General features: G+C 35.3%; 2 protein-coding genes across 2 annotated transcripts; one reads left to right on the top strand and one right to left on the bottom strand.

Annotated features, from left to right (window-relative positions):
- On the bottom strand, positions 13,698-14,959 carry LOC109359594 (MLP-like protein 43). The gene is made up of 2 exons (XM_019604296.1): positions 14,707-14,959; positions 13,698-14,213 (listed from the first exon to the last, which is right to left on the bottom strand). Exons 1-2 carry the CDS (start codon positions 14,891-14,893, stop codon positions 13,942-13,944), a joined length of 459 nt encoding a protein of 152 aa, XP_019459841.1. The 5' UTR covers positions 14,894-14,959; the 3' UTR covers positions 13,698-13,941.
- Positions 21,601-22,188, top strand: LOC109359717 (uncharacterized mitochondrial protein AtMg00810-like). The gene has a single exon (XM_019604414.1). The coding sequence runs from the start codon at positions 21,601-21,603 to the stop codon at positions 22,186-22,188; it is 588 nt and encodes a 195-aa protein (XP_019459959.1).

Genomic DNA, 24,516 nt, shown 5'->3' on the forward strand with positions numbered 1-24,516 from the left:
CAAAGCTTCATTAAAAACAGAAATGTTCCTAACCCTAAATCCCCCGACCTTATAGGCTTACAAACCTCACTCCATGCTACCCAAGCAATCCCCCTACCACCACCTCCCCCCCAAAGGAACTTCCTCTAAATTCTAACTAGACAAGACACTACTGCTTTAGGAGCCTTAAAAAGAGAAACAAAAAAAGTAGGAATATTAGAAAGAACCGCATTAAGGAGGATGACCCTACCACCAAAAGAAATAAACCTGTGTTTCCAAGAAGCAAGCCGGTTAGAAACTACCTCAATAATGGGAGACAAAGTCGAGAATCTCTTAGGACTAGCCCCTATAGGAATTCCAAGATAAGAAAAAGGAAAAGCCCCAATGTTGCAATTAAGGAAATGGGACGCTGCATCCAAAAAATCAGTAGAGACTTTAACCCCATACAAATGGCTCTTCTTATAATTAACCTTGAGACTAGAAGCTAATTCAAAGCAACACATAATATTTTTTAAAGTCCAAAGATTGGAATCTTCTGGAGAACAAACCACCATTGTATCATCAGCAAACTGCAGATCTGAAACTTCCACTTGATGGCTCCCCACCTTGAAGCCCCTACACAAACCGTGCTGCCGAGCTTGCCTCATAAGGCCAGAAAATCCTTCGGTAACCATTAAGAATAAGAAAGGAGCCATAGGATCCCCCCGACGAATACCTTTAGAAACTGAGAATTGCTTAGCCGGACAACCATTGTTTAGGATAGACATTGAAGTAGAGGATAAGCACTCATTGATCCATTTTCTCTATTGAGTAGGAAAACCAAATCTAGTAAGCATGTAGTCTAGGAAGCTCCAACTAACTGAATCATAAGCTTTTTCAAAGTCAACCTTCAACACTAAACACACATCCTTAGACTTCTTTGCAGAATGGATAACCTCGTTAATAACTACCACAACATCAAGGATACTTTGATCCTTAATAAAGGCCAATTGAGTTGGCGAAATTAAAGAAGCAATAACCAATTTCAGCCTTCCTGCAATAATCTTGGTTAAAATTTTATACAAAGAACCAACAAGGGAGATCGGTCTGAAGTCCTGGATTTTGTTGGGACTTAGAACTTTTGGAATTAGAGCAATAAACGAACAATTGATCCCTTTCGGAAGCTTTGCATTATTCTGGAATTCCTTAACAAAATTGAAAATATCAATCTTAATAAGGTCCCAAAACTCCTGGAAAAATTTGAAGTTAAAGCCATCTGGACCCGGACTCTTATCGAAAACACAACTCCAAACCACATTCTTTATCTCACTTTCCCCGAACTCAGAAATCAACATATTCTTTTGTTCAAACGATAGAGCATTGAAGACAACCCCATCCAATTTCGGTCTAGAAACCGAATTATCTTTAAAAAAACATTCAAAGTATTCAGAAATGCCATCTTTTATTGAATTCTCCTCCTCACACCACTGGCCATCAATACTAACCACGGGAATCTGATTTCTCCTTCTTCTACTTTTGATACAAGAATGACATTTTTTTGAGTTAGCATCACCTTCCCTGAGCCACTTGGATCTCGCTTTCTGATCAAAGAGACTATTTTTCAACTGTGAGGCCAACCACCAATCTGCAGAGATTTTTTTCTTCACCAGCATTTGAGCCTCTGATAAGACACCCGATTCTTATAACAAGTCAAAGTCATTTAAATCAACCTTCATATTTTTCAACTGAGTATCCAAACACCCAAACGTCGATTTATTCCACTCAATTAAGCTTTTCTTAAGAAGTCGAAGCTTCTCCTTTATGATAAAAGTCGCCCAACCAACGACCACAAAGCCATTCCATGATTCAGAGACAAAAGCCTTGAAATCCTTGTTCTGTAACCAACAGTTGTTAAAACGAAAAGGAGAAGGACCCCGAGATAACACCTTATACTTCAGCATAATAGGGCAGTGATCAGAGAAGGATCTGTTGAGAGCCCACTGAGAGGAATCAGGCCAAAGTGACAACCACTCATTAGATAGGAGAAATCTATCTAATCTACTCATACAAGCACCACCCGATTGATACCAAGTAAAATTTCTCCCAATTAGAGGTAAGTCCACAAGATCCAGTTTACGAATCCACTCATTGAAAAGACAAATATCTATACTATTCTCCACTTCCCCCACACTTCTCCTCCTAGAAGGCACTCTAATTGAATTGAAATCGCCAAGTAAACAAACCGACATACTATCCAGGCAGGGACTTCTTAAATACATAGAGCTCATCCCACAAGTGTCTCTTCTGAGTCAAATTGCAAGGTGAATAAATATTCACCACACAACAAATGACATTACCATTCATCCAATTAACTATCACAGCTAGAAAACCTTCACCGTGAACCAACTCGACCTTCTGAAATTTCAAACTATCCCACACACTAAGAATACCCCCAGACCTCCCCACAGACAAATTAAAATCCCAATCACAATCATCATTACACCACAAAGATATACTCAACCGAACATCCACCACTTCTAGTTTTGTTTCTTGAATAGCAATAAAATCTAAATCATTCTCCCGGATTAAATTCTTCACACCCTTATTTTAACACCACTCCCCAACCCCCTATCATTAATGGTTGTACAAATCATGGATTAATAGACTGAACCCTATGATTGGTTGAACTGGACCCAATCCTATCCCTCTCCTGGATAGCTTCTATACTATTAATAATCACTGCATCCTTACCTTCAAAAGAAACACCCAATTTTTTTCCAATATCCTAGAGCTTTCCAGACTAGCTAATTCCTTGAGAAAGGAGAAGATTATTTACCTTCCTAACATGGGAGTCATATATGGAGTTGCTAATGGCCGGATCCACATGACTTGAAGCACCTTCAGATATCACGTCCAACGGTTGAGACTTTACCTTTGAAGACTTCTTCTTTATCTTCTCTCTAAGGTGCCTTGTGTTGCAGCAAGACAAAGAAAATAGAAGAGGTTGAGAGAGAGAAAGAAGAGTGTATATTTTTTGTGTATCCTCTGACTTTTCTCATGTATTGAAAATGAAAGTCAAGGTTATGTATATAACAACAACCAAATACAAACTAAAAATAGAAAATATACAAAAATCTGTTTCTAACTACTCAATTGAATTTTCCATAAACGGAAACTCTGCTTAACCAACAAACTAACTTTTACAAACTACCTTTTAGAAAAGGAATCATCTCTTAATAATCTCCCTTAATTCCTATTCTCGTAACAAGATAAAACTATTATAGTAGAAATACATAGTTCAAGTATGTAAAATTAAGTTGGTAAAGTTGTTAGGATTTACCAAATATAGAAGGTAGTTAATTCAGAGTTAGTTGGTAGTTAAAAGGCTTACTATAAATAGAATGCAACGTATCTTTGTAATAGTTAGTTGAATTCCTCACATTCAATACAATCATTCATTCTCATCCTATACTCTATCTCTTCTTCTACTCTCAGTTTCATTTTCTTCCATTCTAAAGTTCTAACAAATCTGTAATCGAGAGCCATTGAAGGTGTGGGACCTAAAAGAAGAAATCGTGAAGGTGTAAAGCACGATTCTGGCTGAAAGTTGAATTGGTGTGAGGAGAATTTGAGTGCTGCAATCTTGGTGGAGTCATAATCTGAGGAAGATCAAAGATAGATTCATGAAGACACTGGAAATGGTAGGCAATGGGAGAAATCTCCCATCCATGGGACTTTCTATTTTAACAGACAAAATCTGGGATAGATGGAGAACACAAATGAAGGTATTGTTTAGCTTTCAAGAAGTGAGTGAGGTTGTGGAGGATGGAGTTCTTCCACTGAATCTTGATGCCACTAAGTTGTAGAAGGCAACATACAAAGATGTTAAGAAGAAATACAATAAAGCAATGTTCTTGATTCATCAATGCGTAGATGATGGGCACTTTGAGAATATTCAGAATGCTAACAATGCAAAGGAAGCTTGAGATATCTTAATTCGAAGCCATGCTGGTGGAGATAAGATAGCCTCAGGAGACAATATGAGCTACTGAATATGGAAGAAGATGACAAGATTGGTGAATACTTCACCAAGAATCTGGCCATCACAAACCAGATGAAAGGTTATGGAGAACAGATCTCAGATCTCATAATAATTGAGAAGATCATGAGATTCTTGCCTCAGAAATTCGATTTCATAATTGTGGCAATAGAAGAATCAAAAGACATCAATGCAATGAAAATCGAGAAACTACAAAGTTCCTTAGAGGCACATGAGATGAGGTTGATTAAGAGGTGCCCAACAAAGAAAACAAAACATGCACTCAAGGCAAGCCACTACAGAGAAGAAGAAATAAGGAAAGACAAAAGATGGAAGATAAAACAGAACCATATGAGGAAATAGCCTACAAACTCAGACAAAAGCAAACGAAATCATGATTGGCTTGAAAATATTTTTGACAAAATAAAGGTAGAGTGCTATAATTGCCATAAATAAGGACATTAATCCTATGAATGTCATGCGGACAAGGCCAAAGTAAAGAAGAGTGAAGAAGCCTACATTGCACAAGAAGAATCAGACTTAGAACCTCTAAGCCTGATGGTGACAACCTGTGCACGTGATGCACATAATTAGTCATGGTACTTAGACCCAGGTTGCTCGAATCACATGACAAAACATAAAGAATGGCTGACCAATTTTGACTCCTCAAAAAAGGCAAAGTAAGATTTGCTGATGATAGTTCACTCGAGGTGGAAGGAAATGGTGATGTAGTCATAATAAGACAGAGTGGACCAAAAGTCATAATATCAAATGTGCTCTATGTGCCCAAGATGAAATTCAATCTACTAAGCATATGCCAGCTAGTAAAGAAAGGATATAGTGTTTTAATGAAAGATGGAATGCTTAAACTATTTGATCCTCAGAAGAAATTCATAATAAGAAGTAGATTGACAAGAAACAAAACATTTCAAGTTGATATCAAGGCAGCTGAAGTACAATGTTTGGCCACCATGGAAACCAAGGATGTAAGTTGGTTTTGGCATTCAAGATATGGGCATCTAAACTTCAGGAGTCTGTAACATCTAGGATCAAAATAACTGGTCACATGGATTCCTATAACTTCTCAGTCAGAAAGGGTCGGTGAGGTTTGCTTGGTTGGGAAACAAACCAGGAATCCTTTCAAGTCAGAAGGGTACATGAGATCAAGATTAGTCTTAGAAGTGGTTCACCTTCACTAGATGGAAATATGTATTTTATTATATTTGTTGATGTAATCAGTAGGATGATTTGGTTAGAAATGTTGAAAGTCAAGAGTGATGCATTTGAAGCATTCCTAAACTTCAAAACATCAATAGAAAAGGAAAGTGGAAAACAACTGAAGGTGTTGAGAATAGATGGAGGAGGAGAATTTACTTCTAATGAACTTGAGAACTATTGCAAGAAGCAAGGGATCAAGCATGAAGTAATTGCACCTTACACTCCACAACATAATGGTCTTGCTAAAAGAAGGAATAAGACTATCATGAACATGGCCAAAAGCTTGATCAAAGAGAAGGAACTTCCACAAAAGTTATGGGCAGAGGTTATGTCAACTTCAGTCTACTTACTAAACAGATATCCAGCAAAGAAACTAGAAGGGAGAGTCCCTCTTGAAGTCTGGTCAGGTAGAAAAACACCTGTTGGCCATCTTAGGATCTTTGGCTCACTAGCCTTCAAACACACACCATATCAAAAGAGGACCAAGCTTCAGGATTAAAGTGAGGCAATGGTGTTTGTAGGTTACAATCCTACTAGAGCTTACAAATTATTTGATCCAATCAGAGAGAAGATTCAAATCAGTAGAGATGTCCTAGTTTTAGAGAATGAACAATGGGATAGGAAGAATATGCATACAAGTCTGAAAAGGATGTTCCTTAGACTCAATGAAGATGACTCGAGCACAAAAAATCTGGCTGAAAGAGCAAATGAGGAAGGAGAATCAACTACAGATGAAATTTCTTTAACTCAAAGAACACAAAGGCAAAGAACAAGACCTATCAGATTTAGTGACTATGAAGTGCACACTAATGATCAGATAAATGAAGGAGATCGGATTCACCTAGCACTGATGGTTGAGGCATTACCCATAGATGAAATTGATGCTCTAAAACATAAGGTGTGGAAGGAAACAATGGGTGAAGAAATAAAATCCATTAAAAGGAATGAAACATGGAGTCTAGTTTAGCTACCAAGAGACAAACATCAAATAGGGGTGAAGTGGATCTTTAAGCAGAAGATAAATCCTGATGGATCAATCTCCAAATACAAGGCCAGATGGGTTCAAAAAGGATTTCTACAAAAAAAAGGCTTAGACTATACAAAAGTGTTTGCTCCCGTGGCTAGAATTGAGACTATCAGATTGGTTATTGCAATTGCTTGTGAAAGAAATTGGACTTTATTTCAGCTTGATGTAAATTCAGCATTTCTTCATTGACCTCTAGTTGAAGAAGTCTATGTACAACAACCTCTAGGATTCATAACCAATGGAAAGGAATCTAGTTTACAAACTAAACAAGGCCTTGTATGGCCTAAAGCAAGCACCCATGGCCTAGAACAGAAGAATAAACGCATTCCTGGACAAACTCAATTTCCAAAAGTGTTTAGTTGAGCATGAAGTGTATGTCAAAGAAGGAAGACAAGGAGAGTTGCTAATCATCTGTTTATATGTTGATGATCTACTTGTAACTGGATCAAATCCAGAAGGAATTGAAGAATTCAAGAGGACTATGAAATCTGAATTTGATATGACTAGCCTATGGAGGCTAAGCTACTTCCTTGGTATGGAGTTTGCATACACAACTGTTGGAATATTAATGCACCAAAAGAAATATGCTACTGAGATGGTAATCAAGTTCAATAGGAACTCTTGCAACACAACAACCACCAATACTAAAACCAATCTGAAACTAATAAGAGATGAGGATGGTGAAGCAGTAAATGAGAGTGTGTTTAAATAGCATGCTAGATCTAGCATATGGGGTGGGTGTAGTGAGCAGGTTTATGTGCAAACCAAAGAAAAATCACATGTTGGAGGCTAAAAGAATCTTGAGGTACATCAAAGGCATATCAGATTATGGAATCCTGTTTCCAATAAGAAAATAGAAACCTACTCTTGAACTACTTGGCTTTGCAGATTCAGACTATGGTGGTGATCTAGTTGAAAGGAAAATCACCTCTGGTTACATCTTCCTACTTAATGAATCTCCCATCTCATGGTGATCCAATAAGCTAGAAGTCATTGCTTTGTCAAGCTGTGAAGCAGAATACATCTCAGGATGTTATGCTGCATGCCAATTTGTATGGTTGGAAGAATTGCTTAAAGAGATGAAAACAAAAGTGAAAAAACCTCTTCAACTCTTGATAGACAATATCTCAGCCATTAATCTATCAAAGAACCCAGTAAGCCATGGCAGAAGCAAACATACAGAGGTGAGATTCCACTTTCTAAGAAACTTGGTGAAGAAAGGAAAGCTTGAGGTTGTGCATTGCAAAACAGATCTACAACTTGCAGATGGTTTCACTAAGGCATTAAAACCAGAAAGGTTTTTGAAGTTAAGGAGAGGAATAGGTGTTGAAACACCTAGATACTTGAATTAGGGGGGAATGTTAAAGTAGAAATGCATAGTTCAAGTATGTAAATGTGAGTTGGTAAATTTGTTAGGATTTACCAAATATAGAAGGTAATTAATTCATCGTTAGTTGGTAGTTAAAAAACTTACTATAAATAGAATGCAATGTATGTTTTTAATAGTTAGTTGAATTCCTCATATTCAATATAATCATTCATTCTCATCCTATACTCTATCTCTTATTATACTCTCAGTTTCATCCTCTTCCTTTCTAAAGTTCTAACAGAAACATCCTCCAACTCTGTTACACTAAGCAAATCCCTAAGCATTTTGAATCTACTACCCTTCAAAGCTTTTGTCATTAAGTCAGTAAGCTGAGCTTCTGTGAAACAATATTTCAACTTGATTCTCCCTTTGTTGCCTTGATCTCTTAGGAAATGAAATTTGATTTCAATGTACTTGCTCCTTCTATGTGATACAAGATTCTTTGCACGATCAAATGTAGACTTATTGTCCACTTGTTAATCCACAAATTCATCTATTTTCAAGCCCAATTCAAACATTAAGGACATGATCCATAATGCTTGGCAAGCTATACTACAAGTTGAGATGTATTCAGCCTCACAAGTAGATAATGCTACCACAAATTGCTTTTTGGAGTTCCATGAAATAGGAGCACCACACAACTGAAACACATAGCCTGAGGTTGATCATTTCTCCACTTTGTCCTCACACCAATCTGAATCAGATTATGCTGCAAGATGTGCTTCACTTTTCTCCTTTTGATATAGGAACATAATTTCCATGTTAATTGATCCCTTTAGATACCTTAAGATCTTTTTTGCAGCTGTCAAATGAGATTTCTTTGGGTTGCTCATAAACCTACTAACAAGGCGTACTCCATATGCGATTTCTGGTATACTATGGCAGATGAATCATAGGCAGGCTACTAATTGTCTAAACAGTATGTTGTCTACTGATTTTTCATTCTCACAAGTATCCAGCCTTAGATTTCCTTCTACTAGAGTTGATACTTCATTGCACTGATCCATTTTGAATTTGTTTAGTACCTCTTTTATGTACTTTCTCTGATTCATCACTACTCCATCATTGGTTTCAACAAATTCAATACCAAGGAAGTAAGACAATTTTCCTAGATGAGTCATCTCAAATTCATGTTTGAGACTATTCTTCAATCCTTCTATTTCTTCTATACTGCTTCATGTGATCAATAGATCATCCATATATAAGCTAATGATCAAGACTCCAAGACCTTTAGTTGTCTTTATGTATATTACATGTTTCATTGTGCATTTCTTAAAGCCTTCTTGATGGAGAAATTAATCTATTATCTTATTCTAGGGTCTAGGGGCTTGTTTTAACCCATACAAAGCCTTCCTCAATTTGAGCACTTTATCTTCCTAGCCCGAGACTAAAAAATCAGGAGGTTGTTGGATGTATACTTATTCATCCAAAGGTCCATTTAGAAATGTTGATATGGCATCTATTGCCAAATATTCCATCATTTCCAACTAGCTATGCTCACTAGAATTCTCATAGTTTCAAATCTAGCTAAAGTACAAATACTTCTTAGTAGTCCTCACCTTACTTTTGCATGAACCCATTTACTATGAACCTTGCTTTGTGTTTAGCTATTCTGCCATCAGGTTTGAGCTTTGTCTTGTATATCCACTTTACTACAATTGGATTCTTTCCAGGTGGCAAGATGGCTAATTCCCAAGTGTTATTTCTTTATATGGCCTTTAGTTCCTCATCCATAGTATTTGTCCATATTTTATCTTTGATTTCATCCTGAAACTTTACTAGTTCAGTAGCAACAATTAGTGCATGGTGTACAAACTCTCCATCATCTGTGATTGCACAATCTGGAAACACATGATAGTCTCTGAGTTTTGATGGTAAGCCTTTAACTCTTTTAGTTCTGCCTTGATGGGTTGCTTGTTCAAGCACACCTTCTTCACTTGGTGTTGTCTCTGCTTGTTGCTCACCAAATTCTATTGGAATGTAGATCTTGGTGGATGCATGATCAACTTGATCCAAGTTGTCCTCCTAATAGTTTAGCCCATCAATTTCACATCTCTGTTGTAGATCACTTTCTTAGCCAAAGACTCTAAGATGATGGACTGATGGTTTTCTTCCTGACCAGACCACCTCAGGAACTAAAAACGTTGAATTTTGAGTTGGACACATATTCAATACATAAGTATCCATGTCTAGTGCTTTAGTCCAAAATCCTAGTGGAAGTTTAATGCCTTTCATCATAATTCTGATGATGTTCATAATGATCATGTTTCTCATTTCAGCCACACCATTGTGTTGAGGTATGTATGGGGATGTGATCTCATGAACAATCCTCTTTCTCTTGCAACACTTCTCAAATTCTTTGGAGGTGTATTCTCCTCCACCGTCAATTCTCTACACCCTGATACTTCTGCCTGATTGTTTTTCCACTAAGGCTTTGAATGTTTTAAATGTATCAAACACTTCATTCTTTAAATTCAGTGAACAGGTCCAGATCTTCTTGCTATACTCATCAACAAATTAAATGAATTACTTGCTTCCCCTAGATATGAAATCTCAAAGGGTCCATAAACATCAGAGTATATGATGTTTAGTAAGCCCTTAGCTCTATTGGATGCATATGACCCAAAAGTGGATATGTGTTGTTTACTTATGAAACATTTCCCACATAGGACTTGAGGATTTTGATATAGGGAAGATTTGTGACTAGTTTCTTATTATGCGACATGCTTAAATCTCTAAAATTGAGATGCCCATACCTCATGTGCCATAGTCAAGAGTCACTCACTTGTGATTCAACTAATAAGCATTGTGACTTCAATGTGCCAATAGTGACTTGGAAGGTTCTGTTTTATGAAAGTGGAGCCTTAAGGATAATCTATTTCTTATGTCATACAATTTAAGACTTCCCTTGTGCAAACTCATGTCGAATCCCTTTTCTAGTAGTTGACTATGCTGATGAGATTACTCCTCATAGTTGGAACATATAGGACATCTTTGATCATTGTCTTATTACCATCATTTTTTATGATGAAAATGTCCCCTATCCCTTCAGCTTGTATGGTTTTGTTATCAGCGAACCTTATGAGGCTTTTCCTCTACTCATCAAAATGTATCAACCAACCTCTATGACACATCATGTGGTTGGAGCACCCAGAGTCCAAGTACCAGGTCTCTGCATCATTGGATTCTTCATCTTCATTCTTTATCATCTTCAGGATCTGACCCTTTGGCCTTGTTAACCTCATCATCTCGTTTTTCACTAGCCTGGGTCTTAGTTGGGAATTGACATTCATTAGAGAAATGTCAAAGTCTACCACAATTAGAACACTTGGATTTCTTCTTGTCCAACTTTCTTTTGTGTCCACGAAACCCTTTGTATTGTCCTCTACTATAAGATTCACGTACAACAGATCCACCATTGTTATTTAATTTGTTATCTCTACCACGACCCATATCTATGTGTTCTCTTCCTCGACTAAATGTCTCTCTTCTTCTAAAGATATGTGTTTAGAGAGCTTGATCAATTATCTTCCCACCTGAACGCTCAATCATCCTCTCCTCACGAGCTTCAAGTGATCATTGAATTTCTTCAATCGTTAGATCTCCGATTTTCTTGATTCCTCAATAGCTACCACAACATGGTCAAATTTGGGGGTCAAGGTGCATAATACCTTCTCCACTATGATGAGGTCAATAACCTTGTCATCACATGACTTCATTACATTAGTCATGGTTGTGATTATGTTAAAGAATTCAGCAACCCTCTCACTATCCTCCATCTGCATTAATTTGATTTGTCTTCTCATTGTTTAAAGACATACCTTCTTTAATTGACCAGTACCTTCGTTCCCCTTCTCCAAGATCTTCCAAGCTTGGGTTGAGGTTTCTGCTCCAACTATCTTTTCGAAGTCAACATTGTCCACACATTGATGGATGAAGCATAATGCCTTATAATCATTCTTCACACCCTCCTTGTGCTTCATTCTTTGTTCATCTATGGCATTCTCTGCTAGTGGTGTGACTCTATTCACCACAATTTCAAGAATTTCTTGGTACTCAAATATCACCTTTATTTGTGCGTACCACTATGGCCCATTCTTGTCATCAAGGATTAGAAGTTTCGTTGGAAAGTTGGTTTGCCCCATCCTTGTGTTCTTGATTTCCCAGAAAAATGAGTTGCTCTTGATACTAGATGTTGCACCAAGACAAAGAAAATAGAAAAAGTTGAGAGAGAGAAAGAAGATTGTATATCTTTGATGTATAATACCTCTTAGTATTTCTCATGTACTAAAAATGAAAGTCAAGGTTGTGTATATAATAACAACCTAACACAAGCTAAAAACATAAAATACACAAAAATCAGTTTCTAACTACTCAAATGAATATTTTCATAAATGGAAATTATGCTTAACCAACAAACTAACTGTTACAAACTACCTTCTAGAAAAATAATTATCTCTTAACACATTGTTCAAGAAAATTATGAGTGCTGGTCCATTTCCTAGCTTAATTGCTACTTTCAAAATTGTTATTAAGTTTGGTTATAGACTATATTGTTTCATCTGATCTTCTCTTTAACAAATCATAATATGTTATAAATTTGAAAACAAAATCGAATTTGGTTTATAGTGAATTTAGATAGACATTTTAGACTATCAATAGGCAATCATAGACTATCAATCCACAACGGGGATGAGAGTAATATTCCAGCACTTACAATTCACATGTTAGTTTTAGGATAATTTCATTCAATTGAAATCATCAATCCACTACTGAAATGAGAAGAGAAGATATACTTATAAGTTTTAAAAAAAATTAATTCAAAAATAAATAAAAATTTGAATTTAAAAAAAAAATAGTAATACACGTTTGGTATCTACGAATACTAGACTCTTGAATAGTGAAGAATATCTAAACTTAATTTCATATAGATTTGATAAGGTGGGTCCCTTCAATTCTGACTTTGAAAGAATGTTGATTTAAAATGTATGTAGTCTATGACTTAATTAAGTTTCATGTCCATGTAAATAAAAGTCATTTACTCTTAGGTTTTATAAGTTTTTTTAAGGTTTCGTTTTTTACATTCTCAAAATATTTGTTAGATGCCTCTTTATTCAAGTAAAGTTTTTTCGTCAAGAATGTCGTCTCCATAAAAATACTTACAGTTACATGAGTTGTCATTAGGATTTATTTTATTAAATAATATGTAATTTTTACACAATTTGTTAAAAATTGATTACAAATTAAAAATCATTAAAATACATAATTTTTATAAAATATACAAGTGGTGCAAAAAAACCATAAATTATGTCATTAGATTATGATTGGACTTTGGGGGAGGAATTTTTAAGCTTTACTTTTTAATGCTTGTTTAACTATCTTATATTTAACAATCTATTTAGTTGTGAATGTTAGAAAAAAAAATAATGAGAACTATAAGAGCTTCTCTACTTTACTGTATTTTCCTAATATATAGAAGTTGTGGGGATTAAAATTTAAATTGAGTTGTAAAAAAACACGATTGTATCAAACAGTGATAATTGCATATTATTTATTAAAAAAAACAAAATAAACTATTAGATAGGTGAAGTAAATAAATAAATTTTATCGTATCTCTAAACATTATTAAGTGTGAAATGACCTTTCCTTTAAAAAAAAACTTCGTGTTAAATGTTAATAATTTGATTAATTTCCCTTTCTATACATAAGAATTGTTGAAAACTTGAAATCCTCTCACTTAACTGAAATAACGTTTGTATCCATAAATACAATTTGCATTTTTTATAATTCAAATTATATTTATTTATCTAAAATCTCCTTCTGCATTTACCTTCAAATATTTAAGGATATGATGTATGGGAAGAATCCTCTCTATTAATAGAGATACAAATACCACATAATAACACACAAAATAACATGTAATGACACATTTTCATTTTATTTAACATGAATTTACATTTTTACTATTAAAAATATGAAGATAAATAAGTATTTGTCTTTTTCAAGTGAAGAGAAATAATTACTTATCTCTTCTCCATTAGTTGATGTATTACTTGTATGAAGATTTGGCAAGAAAGAGATCAGAATAATATCAAACACAAGTGAATACTTTCACTTATTTATATTACAATTTGACCTTTAACTTATAATAGTTTAACACAATACAATACATTCAAGTTCATCTCCAAGAAGCTCACTCAATACTCAATGCAAAGGAAAGATCAAGAAACAAACATGCTTATTATATTCATATCAAACTTGTATGTATGGACTTCAACCCAGTCCCATGCATGCATGATGGTATTCTCGATCTTTATATAAGTTTTGGTTCTATGCATTAAGAAGATGATGATTTGAATCTTTAGTAATCTTGGTTAAGAACTCCAAATAGCCATTTGGAGGTTCAACATTCTCATCAACCTTCTCATACTCCACAGTCCATTTAGCAATTGCACCTCCATCATCTTTGTCAATCACTTGTAAGTTTATCTTCAAGATTTTGTAATATTGACTCACATCTCCCTCAAAGAGGTCAAATGTTATTGACTTCTTCTCTTCATCAATGAATTCAATCTTCTCCTTAGATGTTATTACCTTATCATCTGTGTGATGTTTTGACAAAAATATATATAGATCAATGGCTAATAATGTATGAAAAGTATTTAATTCTATATTTGTACTCATCAAGTGTAAACTCATTTGGTAGAGCCTTCCACCTTTAGCAATGTTTTAAATTGTGATTATAGATCCAGTAGTTATTATAATTGTTGTCATTTTTGTCACTGCGATGCAAAATACGACGGTTATAATGTTAATTATTTTATGAATAAAAAAATATTTTTGAATTTGTTATGGTCCGATATAGCGTGATGCAGTTCGAAATAACCTCCAATACGGTTATGGAGGTCATGGCGAATACAATATTGCCCTGCTCCACAATTTGAATCTAAGGTGTGAGCTAGTGCATAGTTGTGAATCCCTTGGTAGACCAAACATAATTATCATACTCACTTGGTAGAGCCACTCTATCCTTTCTCCCTTAAAAAGAAGAAATGTTAACCTAAAAAAATCATTAGTAATGTTAATGTTAATTACCTATGGTATAAGACCAGTGCTTAACAGAATCACCGCTATGCCAATCATCACCATGATGCACCTTGCCTTCATGTATTCTGTCTGTGATGTGTTGAAGATCGTGAAGTTTCTTTGCAAAAAGGTTGAATAACTCTTGAGCTGGTATATTGATCTCAACTTCAGTACTTATTTTACCGTTTAGAGCCATAACTCAAAAACGAAATTGATGATAAGAAACTAGCAAATGTAGAAAAGGAAGAAAGATATGGTACAGCTTATGCAGCATCTATCACCCTTAAATAGACAGCTATAGCGAACTCAATTATTGTATCAATAGTTAACTCAATTATTGATCCTTAATAAAGATGATATTATTGTGAATAACTAATTTTGTGTATGCCCTTATAATCAGAAAAATAAAAATAATAACAAAATATAAAAGCTAAATATATATAATAAAACATGCTATCTGTTTCAATAAAAAAATCATTGTATATTTGATTTCATTAAAATTTGTAAAAGGAATAAATTAAAGACCACAATTTGAAAATGAATCAAACAAATCAAATAATTTTAATATTAATAAGATCACTTCGATTTTGTGGCAAATTTCCTACTTAACTTTCGTTTTACTTTTTATAATAATGATAAGATGGTTCTAAATGACTTAATGGATAATTGGCTAAATAATGGTGGAATGTCCTTTCAAAATTAAATTTCCCCCTCCATTTCATTTCCTTTTTTTAAAATAAAAATGAAAGAGATTTTAAGTGATTTAATAAACAATTGTTAGTTTAACAATGAGAGATATTATTTAAAAAAAATGTTAAAATAGCATCAGAACTAGAGAAAAGAACATACCAGTAAACATCAAACACCTCAGACAGAAAATGAAGGTGACCAATTTTGTCACTTACGAATACATCATGACTATCAGAGATTCCTATTAATTACTTACTACGATAATACTCAGACCTCAGTTTACTTGTTATCTGATAAGCAATAAGAAAAGATTGACAACTGTGATCATTTGATTTTGTTTCAAATTTCCTACTTAATTTTAGTTTTAATTTTATATAAATGGAGATAGTTTTAAATGGTTTAAAGGACAATTTTTAACTCAATAATGTTGTGATGTCATTTCAAACTAAAAAAATTGTCTCATTTCGCACAATCATGTCACATTCATAGGTGACAAAATTGATCGTCGTTATTCTCTGTAAGTGTCGCTGAGTCTTGCATCTTTGATTCACTCCCACTCATCACGTCATAGAAACACTTCATTTGTTTCGATTTAATCAAATTTTGTCTCTAACCTGATAACGGTCAAACCATGTTATTGTGCCTTATTGACCTTTGAGCCGCTTTTTACTTATTTATTTCTTTGTCAATAAAAATTATGGTAAAAATAATAACAATTATGGTAATAATAATAATAATAATAATAATAATGGTAATTTTTAAATAATAACATAATCAATAATTAAATTTTAGGTTGGATTATAATTTTAGGAAAATGTCAATATGAAATAATTATTAATATAAATATATCACTTTTATATTATAGTTTATTTTCACTCATTACATGTATTATAATAATTAATATTAATAAAATAATAAGAATATACATGGTATTTCCTTCTTTAAAAAATATCTCTAAATACTAAATATTCTTTTTATAGTAAAATAATACTTTTATTATGTTCAATGAATTGTTATGACCTATCACTTTTATTTGATTTAAAATAATACTTTTATCATATTCAATGAATAGTTGTAACATGTCACTTCCATTTGATTAAATAAATACAAATAATAACAATATATATTTTCTTTAATGATAAATAATAAAAATAAAATTATACTTATCAACTAAATTAAATACATATATATAAAACAATAGTGAAGGTTGAATTTTTAGTTTTGTACTAGTTTGGATTTTCCCTTTTTTAATCAAATTTGGATCCCCTAAAATTTATAAGCTCAGTATTCACTCTTAACTTAATAAAACCGATATTTTTTAACATTCACTCAGTTATAGATTATTATCATAAATATAATAGTCATCTTTGTTACCCTCGAATTCCCCCATGAGCAAATCCAAGGAAGCTATCAAATTGGACCTAGCTAGTAAAGAATTTGTCTTTGTTCAATGTGTGAAGAAGATCTTTGCTCCTGACTTTGACAAGGTTTTGATGAAGAAACCAACATCATCAAAAAGAAGAAAAGGGAGATTACTTATGAAGACCAAGAAGATTAAAGCTTCAAGACAATTAGTCTAAGTCTAAATAGGTACTTCTATCCTATACTCTTTAATATACCAAAATAGTTAATGAAGTTAAGTAAGGAATTTGGCGCACATTTGGTTGGCATTACTCTGGCCAAGGCGCAGGGCCATGCACCAGACAAGGCACATGGCCACGCACTAGACATGACTCGTCAACCTTGGTCAGAATGGCTCGGTCACGCACCAGACATGACTCATCAGCCTCGGTCAGAATGGCTCGGTCACACACTAGACATAACTCGCCAGTCTCGGTCAGAATGGCTCGGTCACACACTAGACATGACTTGCCAGCCTCGGTCAGAATGGCTCGGTCACGTACTAGACATGACTCGCCAGCCTCGGTCAGCTTTGCACGATCACACACCAAGTCTGGTCCATCTGGCTCGGTCAGAATAGCTTACTCATGTATCAGTTTCACACGGTCATATAGGCAAGGTTGCTGCACCAAACATGGACAACATGGTCACGGTCACGATGGGTATTTTGGCCAATCTTACCTTGCCAAGGTGGCAATACATGGGCCTAATCCTCTTTCTCATGGGCTATATTGTTTTGTATTGCTTAGTCATTGTTTACCTAATGATTAAAGCATAATTAGTTAGGGAAATAGTTGCAACTAACTTAGTTCACGAGGTTGCTTATCCTTCAAGCAATCTGTTATGGCCTTGATTATATAAGGCAAGTTGTTTCAATTCTTCAAGATATAAATAATAATAAGTTCATTTCTTTCACAAAATTAATATGGTATCAAGAGCTTCAAGATCCTCCACATTCTTGCTACAACTTCTGCACTGCATCAGAAAGTGATCAAACACACTACATAATAACAACTTCTTCCTCGAGACAAAGGCATCAAGCATGGAAAGCCTTGAAGCAAATCAGGTAACCCAATATGCTTTCAATTACAATGACATACAAAATCCATACTATCTGCATCCAGGAGAAAGTCCTAGAGAAGTTCTTGTGACACCTCCACTTGATGGAAGCAATTACCACACTTGGAGCAGGGCAATGAAGAGAGTCTTGCTATCCAAAAATAAATTCAAATTCGTCAATGGTTCCATCAAGCCTCCAAGTGAAGTAGACCCTAAGTATGACACATAGGAACGATGCAACACAATGATACCCTCATGGTTCACAAGATCCATGACAAAGAAGATTGGACAAAGTACCATATATATAGACAATGCCCAAGTACTGTGGGAAGACCTGAAGGAATGATTTTCCAAAGGGAACTATTTCAGAATATCCAATGTCTTGCAAGAACTTCACTTAATTAGGCAAGGGGGCAAGAATATCTCTGAATACTTCACTGATGTGAAGACCCTTTGGGATGAACTTGAGTCACTAAGGCCATTTCCAAGCTGCCAATGCGAGACAAAGTGTAAATGCCAAATGATGAAAATTGTCAAGAATCACAGCGACGTTGAGTATGTCATTTGCTTCCTGAAGGGACTCAATGACGAGTTCAACACATTCAAGGCACAAATTCTGCTCATGGAACCCCTGCCCCAAATAAACAAGGCATGCTCTCTACCCCTACAACAAGAAGAACAACAAGTGGAACAAAGACAAACAAACCCAAAGGCACTTTTTAACACCAGTGACAAGAGATAGCAATCAGATCCAAATGACTCAAGACAACACCAATGGAGAACAAGGTCATCATCACAAAAAGGTACATACCTACAAGGAAGAACCAAGGGATTAGGCAGAGGATACAACAATAATGTAAGGAATAGTGGACTAAAGGTATGCACTCACTATGGAAGAGATAACCACACAATAGACACATGTTATTTCAAGCATGGGTTCCCACCTAACTATCAAAGTAACAAGCCTAGGCAAGAGGCTAGCTCAATTAACACTGTAATGGTCAATGAGTCTATGGATCACAAGGGTAGCAAAACTGTGCAACTAGATGAAGAATCAGAGGAAGGGAATTTTCAACTTGGTGCTGAGAAATATGCACAATTGGAGTCATTACTCAAAAACATTGGAAAGAATACCTCAAGACACAAAGGGAACCAACTGAGCATCATGCCCTTTGACCATAACAAGGCAAATTCACCTCAAGAGAATGAGGAACTCAGAGGTACCACTACATTATGCATACTAGACAAAAGGGCAACAAATCATGTTTGCCCTGATCTGTCTAGCTTTGATGCTTATCACAAGATAAATCCTATTTCAGTGAGCCTACCAACTGGCTCTATTATACAAGCTAACTTTGCAGGCTCAATTACTTTTTCTGAAAGATTAATGTTGCATGATGTTTTTTATATACCTGACTTTAAGTTTAACCTTATATAAATCCCTAAACTAACTAACTCTGAAAACTGTAAGCTAATCTTTGATGGATTGAAATGTCAAATTCAGGATATGATTACCTTGAGGATGATTGGGCATGCTGAAGTTAGGAACAACCTATATGTTCTTAGGAGAATTTCAAAGAAATTTCCTGCTTATAATCACAATGTCAATACTGCGTTGTCTGTACAATTTTTTGATTTGTGGCACTTTAGGCTAGGACATCCATCTTATTCTATATTGAATACTCTTTGTAAAGACTTTTCCTATATACACTTTGATTCAAATAAAGTTTGTGATTTCTGTCACTTTGGCAAGCAAACTAAGTTGCCTTTCCCAAACAGTATGAACAGAAGTGTGAACCCCTTTGATATGATTCACATGGATGTATGGGGGCCCATTGCTCATACCTCTACACATGGGCATAAATACTTCCTAACCATAGTTGATGACTTCTCTAGGCATACTTGGGTATATCTCATGAAGTCAAAGGCAGAGGCTAGGCTTCTCATTCAACAATTTATTAGAATGATACAAACACAATTTGGGAAAATAATCAATACTTTAAGAACAGACAATGGCCTTAAATTTAACTTCCCTAGTCTCTTTGCTGAATTAGAAATATTGCATCAAACTTCTTGCATTGAAACGCCTCAACAAAATTCAGTAATGGTGAGGAAGCACACACACTTATTGAATGTAACCATGACTCTAATGTTTCAATCTAAGCTCCCTAAGACTTTTTGGCCCTACTCAATAACAAGTCCCCTTTTGAATTAATAAATAATACTCCTCTAACCTTCTTGAAATCAAGGTTTTTGGATGTCAGTGCTATGCCTCCACATTAATCCAACAGAGAAATAAGCTTGATCCAAGGGCTAGGAAATGCATATTCATAGGTTTTAAAAATGGGACAAAGGAAAACATACTTCTTGACTTACAAACTAAAGAGATAATTGTGTCTAGGCATGTAACCTTTAGTGAGCACCTATTCCCTTATGGACCTAGGGATGATGATGAGGATACAACTGATAATGATGAACACATTGATTTTGACATAATGATAGAGTCCTACAATACAAAAGAGACACCTATCAATGATGTTGTACAAGGTAGAGATATTGAAGATAGCATCTCCCCTTCTTCCACACAACCACAAGATAGTCAAACTACTAGGACTCAGCCTGACCTTAGGAGATCCAGCAGAATTAAGCAAACACCTACATACCTACAAGACTTTCTCTGCAATCTCCTTAGCTCTTCAAAACCCATAGAGCTAGAGGGGTATATCACCCTCTCACATCTGTATTATCCTATGACTCTGTTTCACAGAGTCACCTACATCATACCCTTAATATCATTATCCATAATGAACCTAGGAACTACAATCAAGTTGTTAAGCATCAACACTGGATACAAGCAATGCAGGATGAGCTAAATGCTCTTGAAGTTAATAATACTTGGAGCATTGTAGACCTTCCACCAAATAAGAATGCCACTGGGTCTAAATGGGTTTATAAGATTAAGCACAAATATGATGGGTCTATTGAGATATATAAGGCTAGGTTGGTTGCAAAGGGGTACAACCAAATTGAAGGGATTGATTTCTTCGATACTTTTGCCCCCGTTATTAAACTAACTACAGTGAGACTTCTCTTAGCAATAACAGCCTCACAAGGATGGGAAATACACCAACTTGATGTGAACAATGCATTTTTACATGAGGATCTTAGTGAGGAGGTTTACATGGACATCCCACAAGGAGTTCTATGCACTGAATCACGTAAAGTTTACAGACTTAACAAGTCCCTCTATGGACTCAAACAGGTAGGGAGGCAGTGGTTCACAAAGCTATCTGAATCCTTAATTGACCTAGGATATACTCAGTCTCATCATGATCATTCCCTCTTTACCAAGAACAATAAATATCACTTCACTGCACTACTTATCTATGTGGATGACTTAGTACTTTCAAGAAATGATATTGGGAGATTGCTTATGTAAAACAACACCTTGATAGACAATTCAGAATAAAAGATCTTGGTCATTTGAAGAATTTTTTGGGATTAAAGGTTGCTAGGTGCAAAGTTGGGATTAATCTATGTCAAAGAAAGTATGCATTGGACATACTATCTGATACAGGGTATTTGGCAGCCAAGCCTGTCCCTACTCCTATCATAAAAACAACCTAGCTACACCAAGATGATGCCCCTGCCTATGAAGATCTTTCACTCTATAGAAGATTGGTTGGTAGGTTATTATACTTAACTAATACGAGGCCTGATATTAGATTTTCTATTCAACAGTTGAGTCAATTTATGGCTCAACCCACTGTCACTCATTTTAAGGCTCTCACTCGAGTACTAAGGTATATCAAGGGGAGTCCAGGACAAGGTATCTTCTATTCATCTAATTCTATTCTTCATTTAAAAGCTTTTAGTGATTCTGATTGGGCTGCTTGTCTTGATTCCAGGAAATCTATCTCTGGTTGCTGTGTCTTTCTTGGAGATTCACTAGTTTCTTGGAAATCAAAGAAACAAACCACAACGACACGTTCTTCATCAGAAGCAGAGTATCGAGCCTTGGCAACCACTTCTTGTGAGATCCAATGGCTCACCAACTTGTTAGATAATTTCAGAGTCAACTATGTGAAGCCTGCTCTCTTATATTGTGACAATGATTCGGCTAGACACATTGCTGCAAATTCTGTGTTTCATGAACTTACTAAGCATATAGACATTAATTGTCATGTGGTAAGAGAAAGATTGCATTCCAAGTTATTCCATCTTCTGCCAATTGCTTCAATAGATCAAAGTGCAAATATTCTCACCAAGGCACTAGATCCTACTCATTTTCGTTTTCTGCTATCCAAGTTGGGAATTCTTGATATATATTCTCCAGCTTGAGGGGGGGTAATGAAGTTAAGTAAGGAATTTGGTGCACATTGGGTTAGCATTACTCTGGCCAAGGCGCAGGGCCATGCACCAGACAAGGCATAGGGCCACGCACTAGACATCACTTGTCAGCCTCGGTCAGAATGGCTCGGTCATGCACCAGACATGACTCGTCAGCCTCGGTCAGAATGGCTCGGTTACGCACTAGACATAACTCGCCAGCCTCAGTCAGAATGGCTCGGTCACGCACTAGACATGACTCGCCAGCCTCGGTCAGATTTGCACGATCACGCACCAAGTCTAGTCCATCTGGCTTCGTCAGAATGGCTTACTCATGCATCAGTTTCACATGGTCATAGAGGCAAGGCTGGTGCACCAGACATGGACAACATGGTCACAGTCATGATGGGTATTTTGGCCTATCTAACCTTGCCAAGGTGGCAACACATGGGCCTAATCCTCTTTCTCCTGGGCTATATTGTTTGTATTGCTTAGTCATTGTTTACCTAATGATTAAAGCATAATTAGTTAGGGAATTAGTTGCAACTAACTTAGTTCATGAGGTTGCTTATCCTTCAAGCAATCTGTTATGGCCTTGATTATATAAGGCAAGTTGTTTCAATTATTCAAGATATAAATAATAATAAGTTCATTTCTTTCACAAAAGTAATAGTAGTAATGTTCAAAATATTTTAAAAGATATTGAAACACTTCAAGTTTTAATTGAAAACATTTTTCAAAATACTGTGTAAAAGGTTACTGAAATTTGAGTAACAGGTTACATGAGTGAGAATCAATTATCCAACCAAATTTGAATTAGAGTAACCGATTACTCAAAATTTGAGTAATCGGCTACTCTGAGTGAATTCTAATTACTGTTGCACAAAAAGTTTGAGTAACCGATTACTCAATGTAATTTTCAAAACATCGTGTTTGGGTTACTGAGAGTTGTTACATCAGTTTTTGAGATTTGAAACTCAAGGATTTTCATCCAAAACGAAATTCCTTCATTCCAAACAAATCCTACTCTTTCGTAAAGGCACAATGACTGATTGGAAAGCCTATTTAAAGGCCTTAGAACTCACAATCATTTAACAACTATTTTTTTGAGTTGCTTGAAGTAAAGTGTTTCAAATTTTTGTAAACTTAAAGAGAATTATTACTAAGTATACAAAAGAGTTGATTGGATTTCTAGAGTTATTATATTTCATACTTGTAAAGGAAATCCAAGCCATCATTGTAATTATTCATTCATTGTAATTACTTTCTTTCACATGGGTGTGAATAGAAAGGGGATAGAGTTACTTGAAAAGGTGTTTTCCAAGGGTATAAGTATTAGTGAGTGTGTAAGGTACATAGAGATCTCGGGGTGAGATATTGTAATTACAACTCATAATATTTAGTGGAAAATCTCTTGTGCTGCAAGAGTACTGGATGTAGCCTTCGGTGAACAAGAACGTGAACCAGTATAAAAAATCTGTGTACTCTCTTTTCCCTTACCTCTTTGATTTATTCTTGTTTATTTTCTGCAATATTATCTGCTGCACTTTAACTCTTCATTTTGCAGAAAAAGTGGTCATAATTTCTAATCAACTAATTCACCCCCCTCTTAGTTACAATCTCAGTCTTACAATTGGCACCAAAGCTTTTTTTGAGTAAGTTAATCTCAAAACTGATCCTACATCAAAGATGGCAGTAATATCATTCCTAGGAGAAGGTTCTAACATAAACCGCTCTCCAAGTTTTGTTGGAGAATGCTATGACTTCTGGAAAATCAGAATGAGAATATTCATAGAATCCCAAGAATGGAACACAATTGAAGAAGGACCCTATGAACCTTTCACAGTTATAAACAGTGTAAGGGAAATAAAGCTTAAATCTTCATGGAATGATGAAGACAAGAAGAAGGTGCAATATGACCTAAAGGCAAAGAACATCCTCACTTCTGCTGTTGGAATTGATGAGTTCTTTAGAGTATCTAACTGTAAACCCGCCAAGGAAATGTGGGATACTCTAGAGACTATATATGAAGGAACGAAAGAAGTAAAAAGGTCAAGGCTAAACACTTTTTCTCAAGAATATGAAATGTTTCGAATGAAACCTAGAGAGAAGATATTGGATCTTCAAAAGAGATTCATCCATCTTACAAATCATCTTCTTGCTCTTGGTAAGGTATTATCTAACAGTGACTTGAACTTAAAAGTTCTAAGATCACTTACCAGAACATGGCAACCAAAGGTAACAACCATTTCTGAAAAGAAAAGTTTATCGAAAATGTCTTTGGCTACGTTATTTGGAAAATTGTAGGAACACAAGTTAGAACTCAGCCAACTGGACCAA

Source organism: Lupinus angustifolius, chromosome LG11 (genome assembly GCF_001865875.1).
Source record: "Lupinus angustifolius cultivar Tanjil chromosome LG11, LupAngTanjil_v1.0, whole genome shotgun sequence".
In the NCBI taxonomy this organism is placed as follows: domain Eukaryota; kingdom Viridiplantae; phylum Streptophyta; class Magnoliopsida; order Fabales; family Fabaceae; genus Lupinus; species Lupinus angustifolius.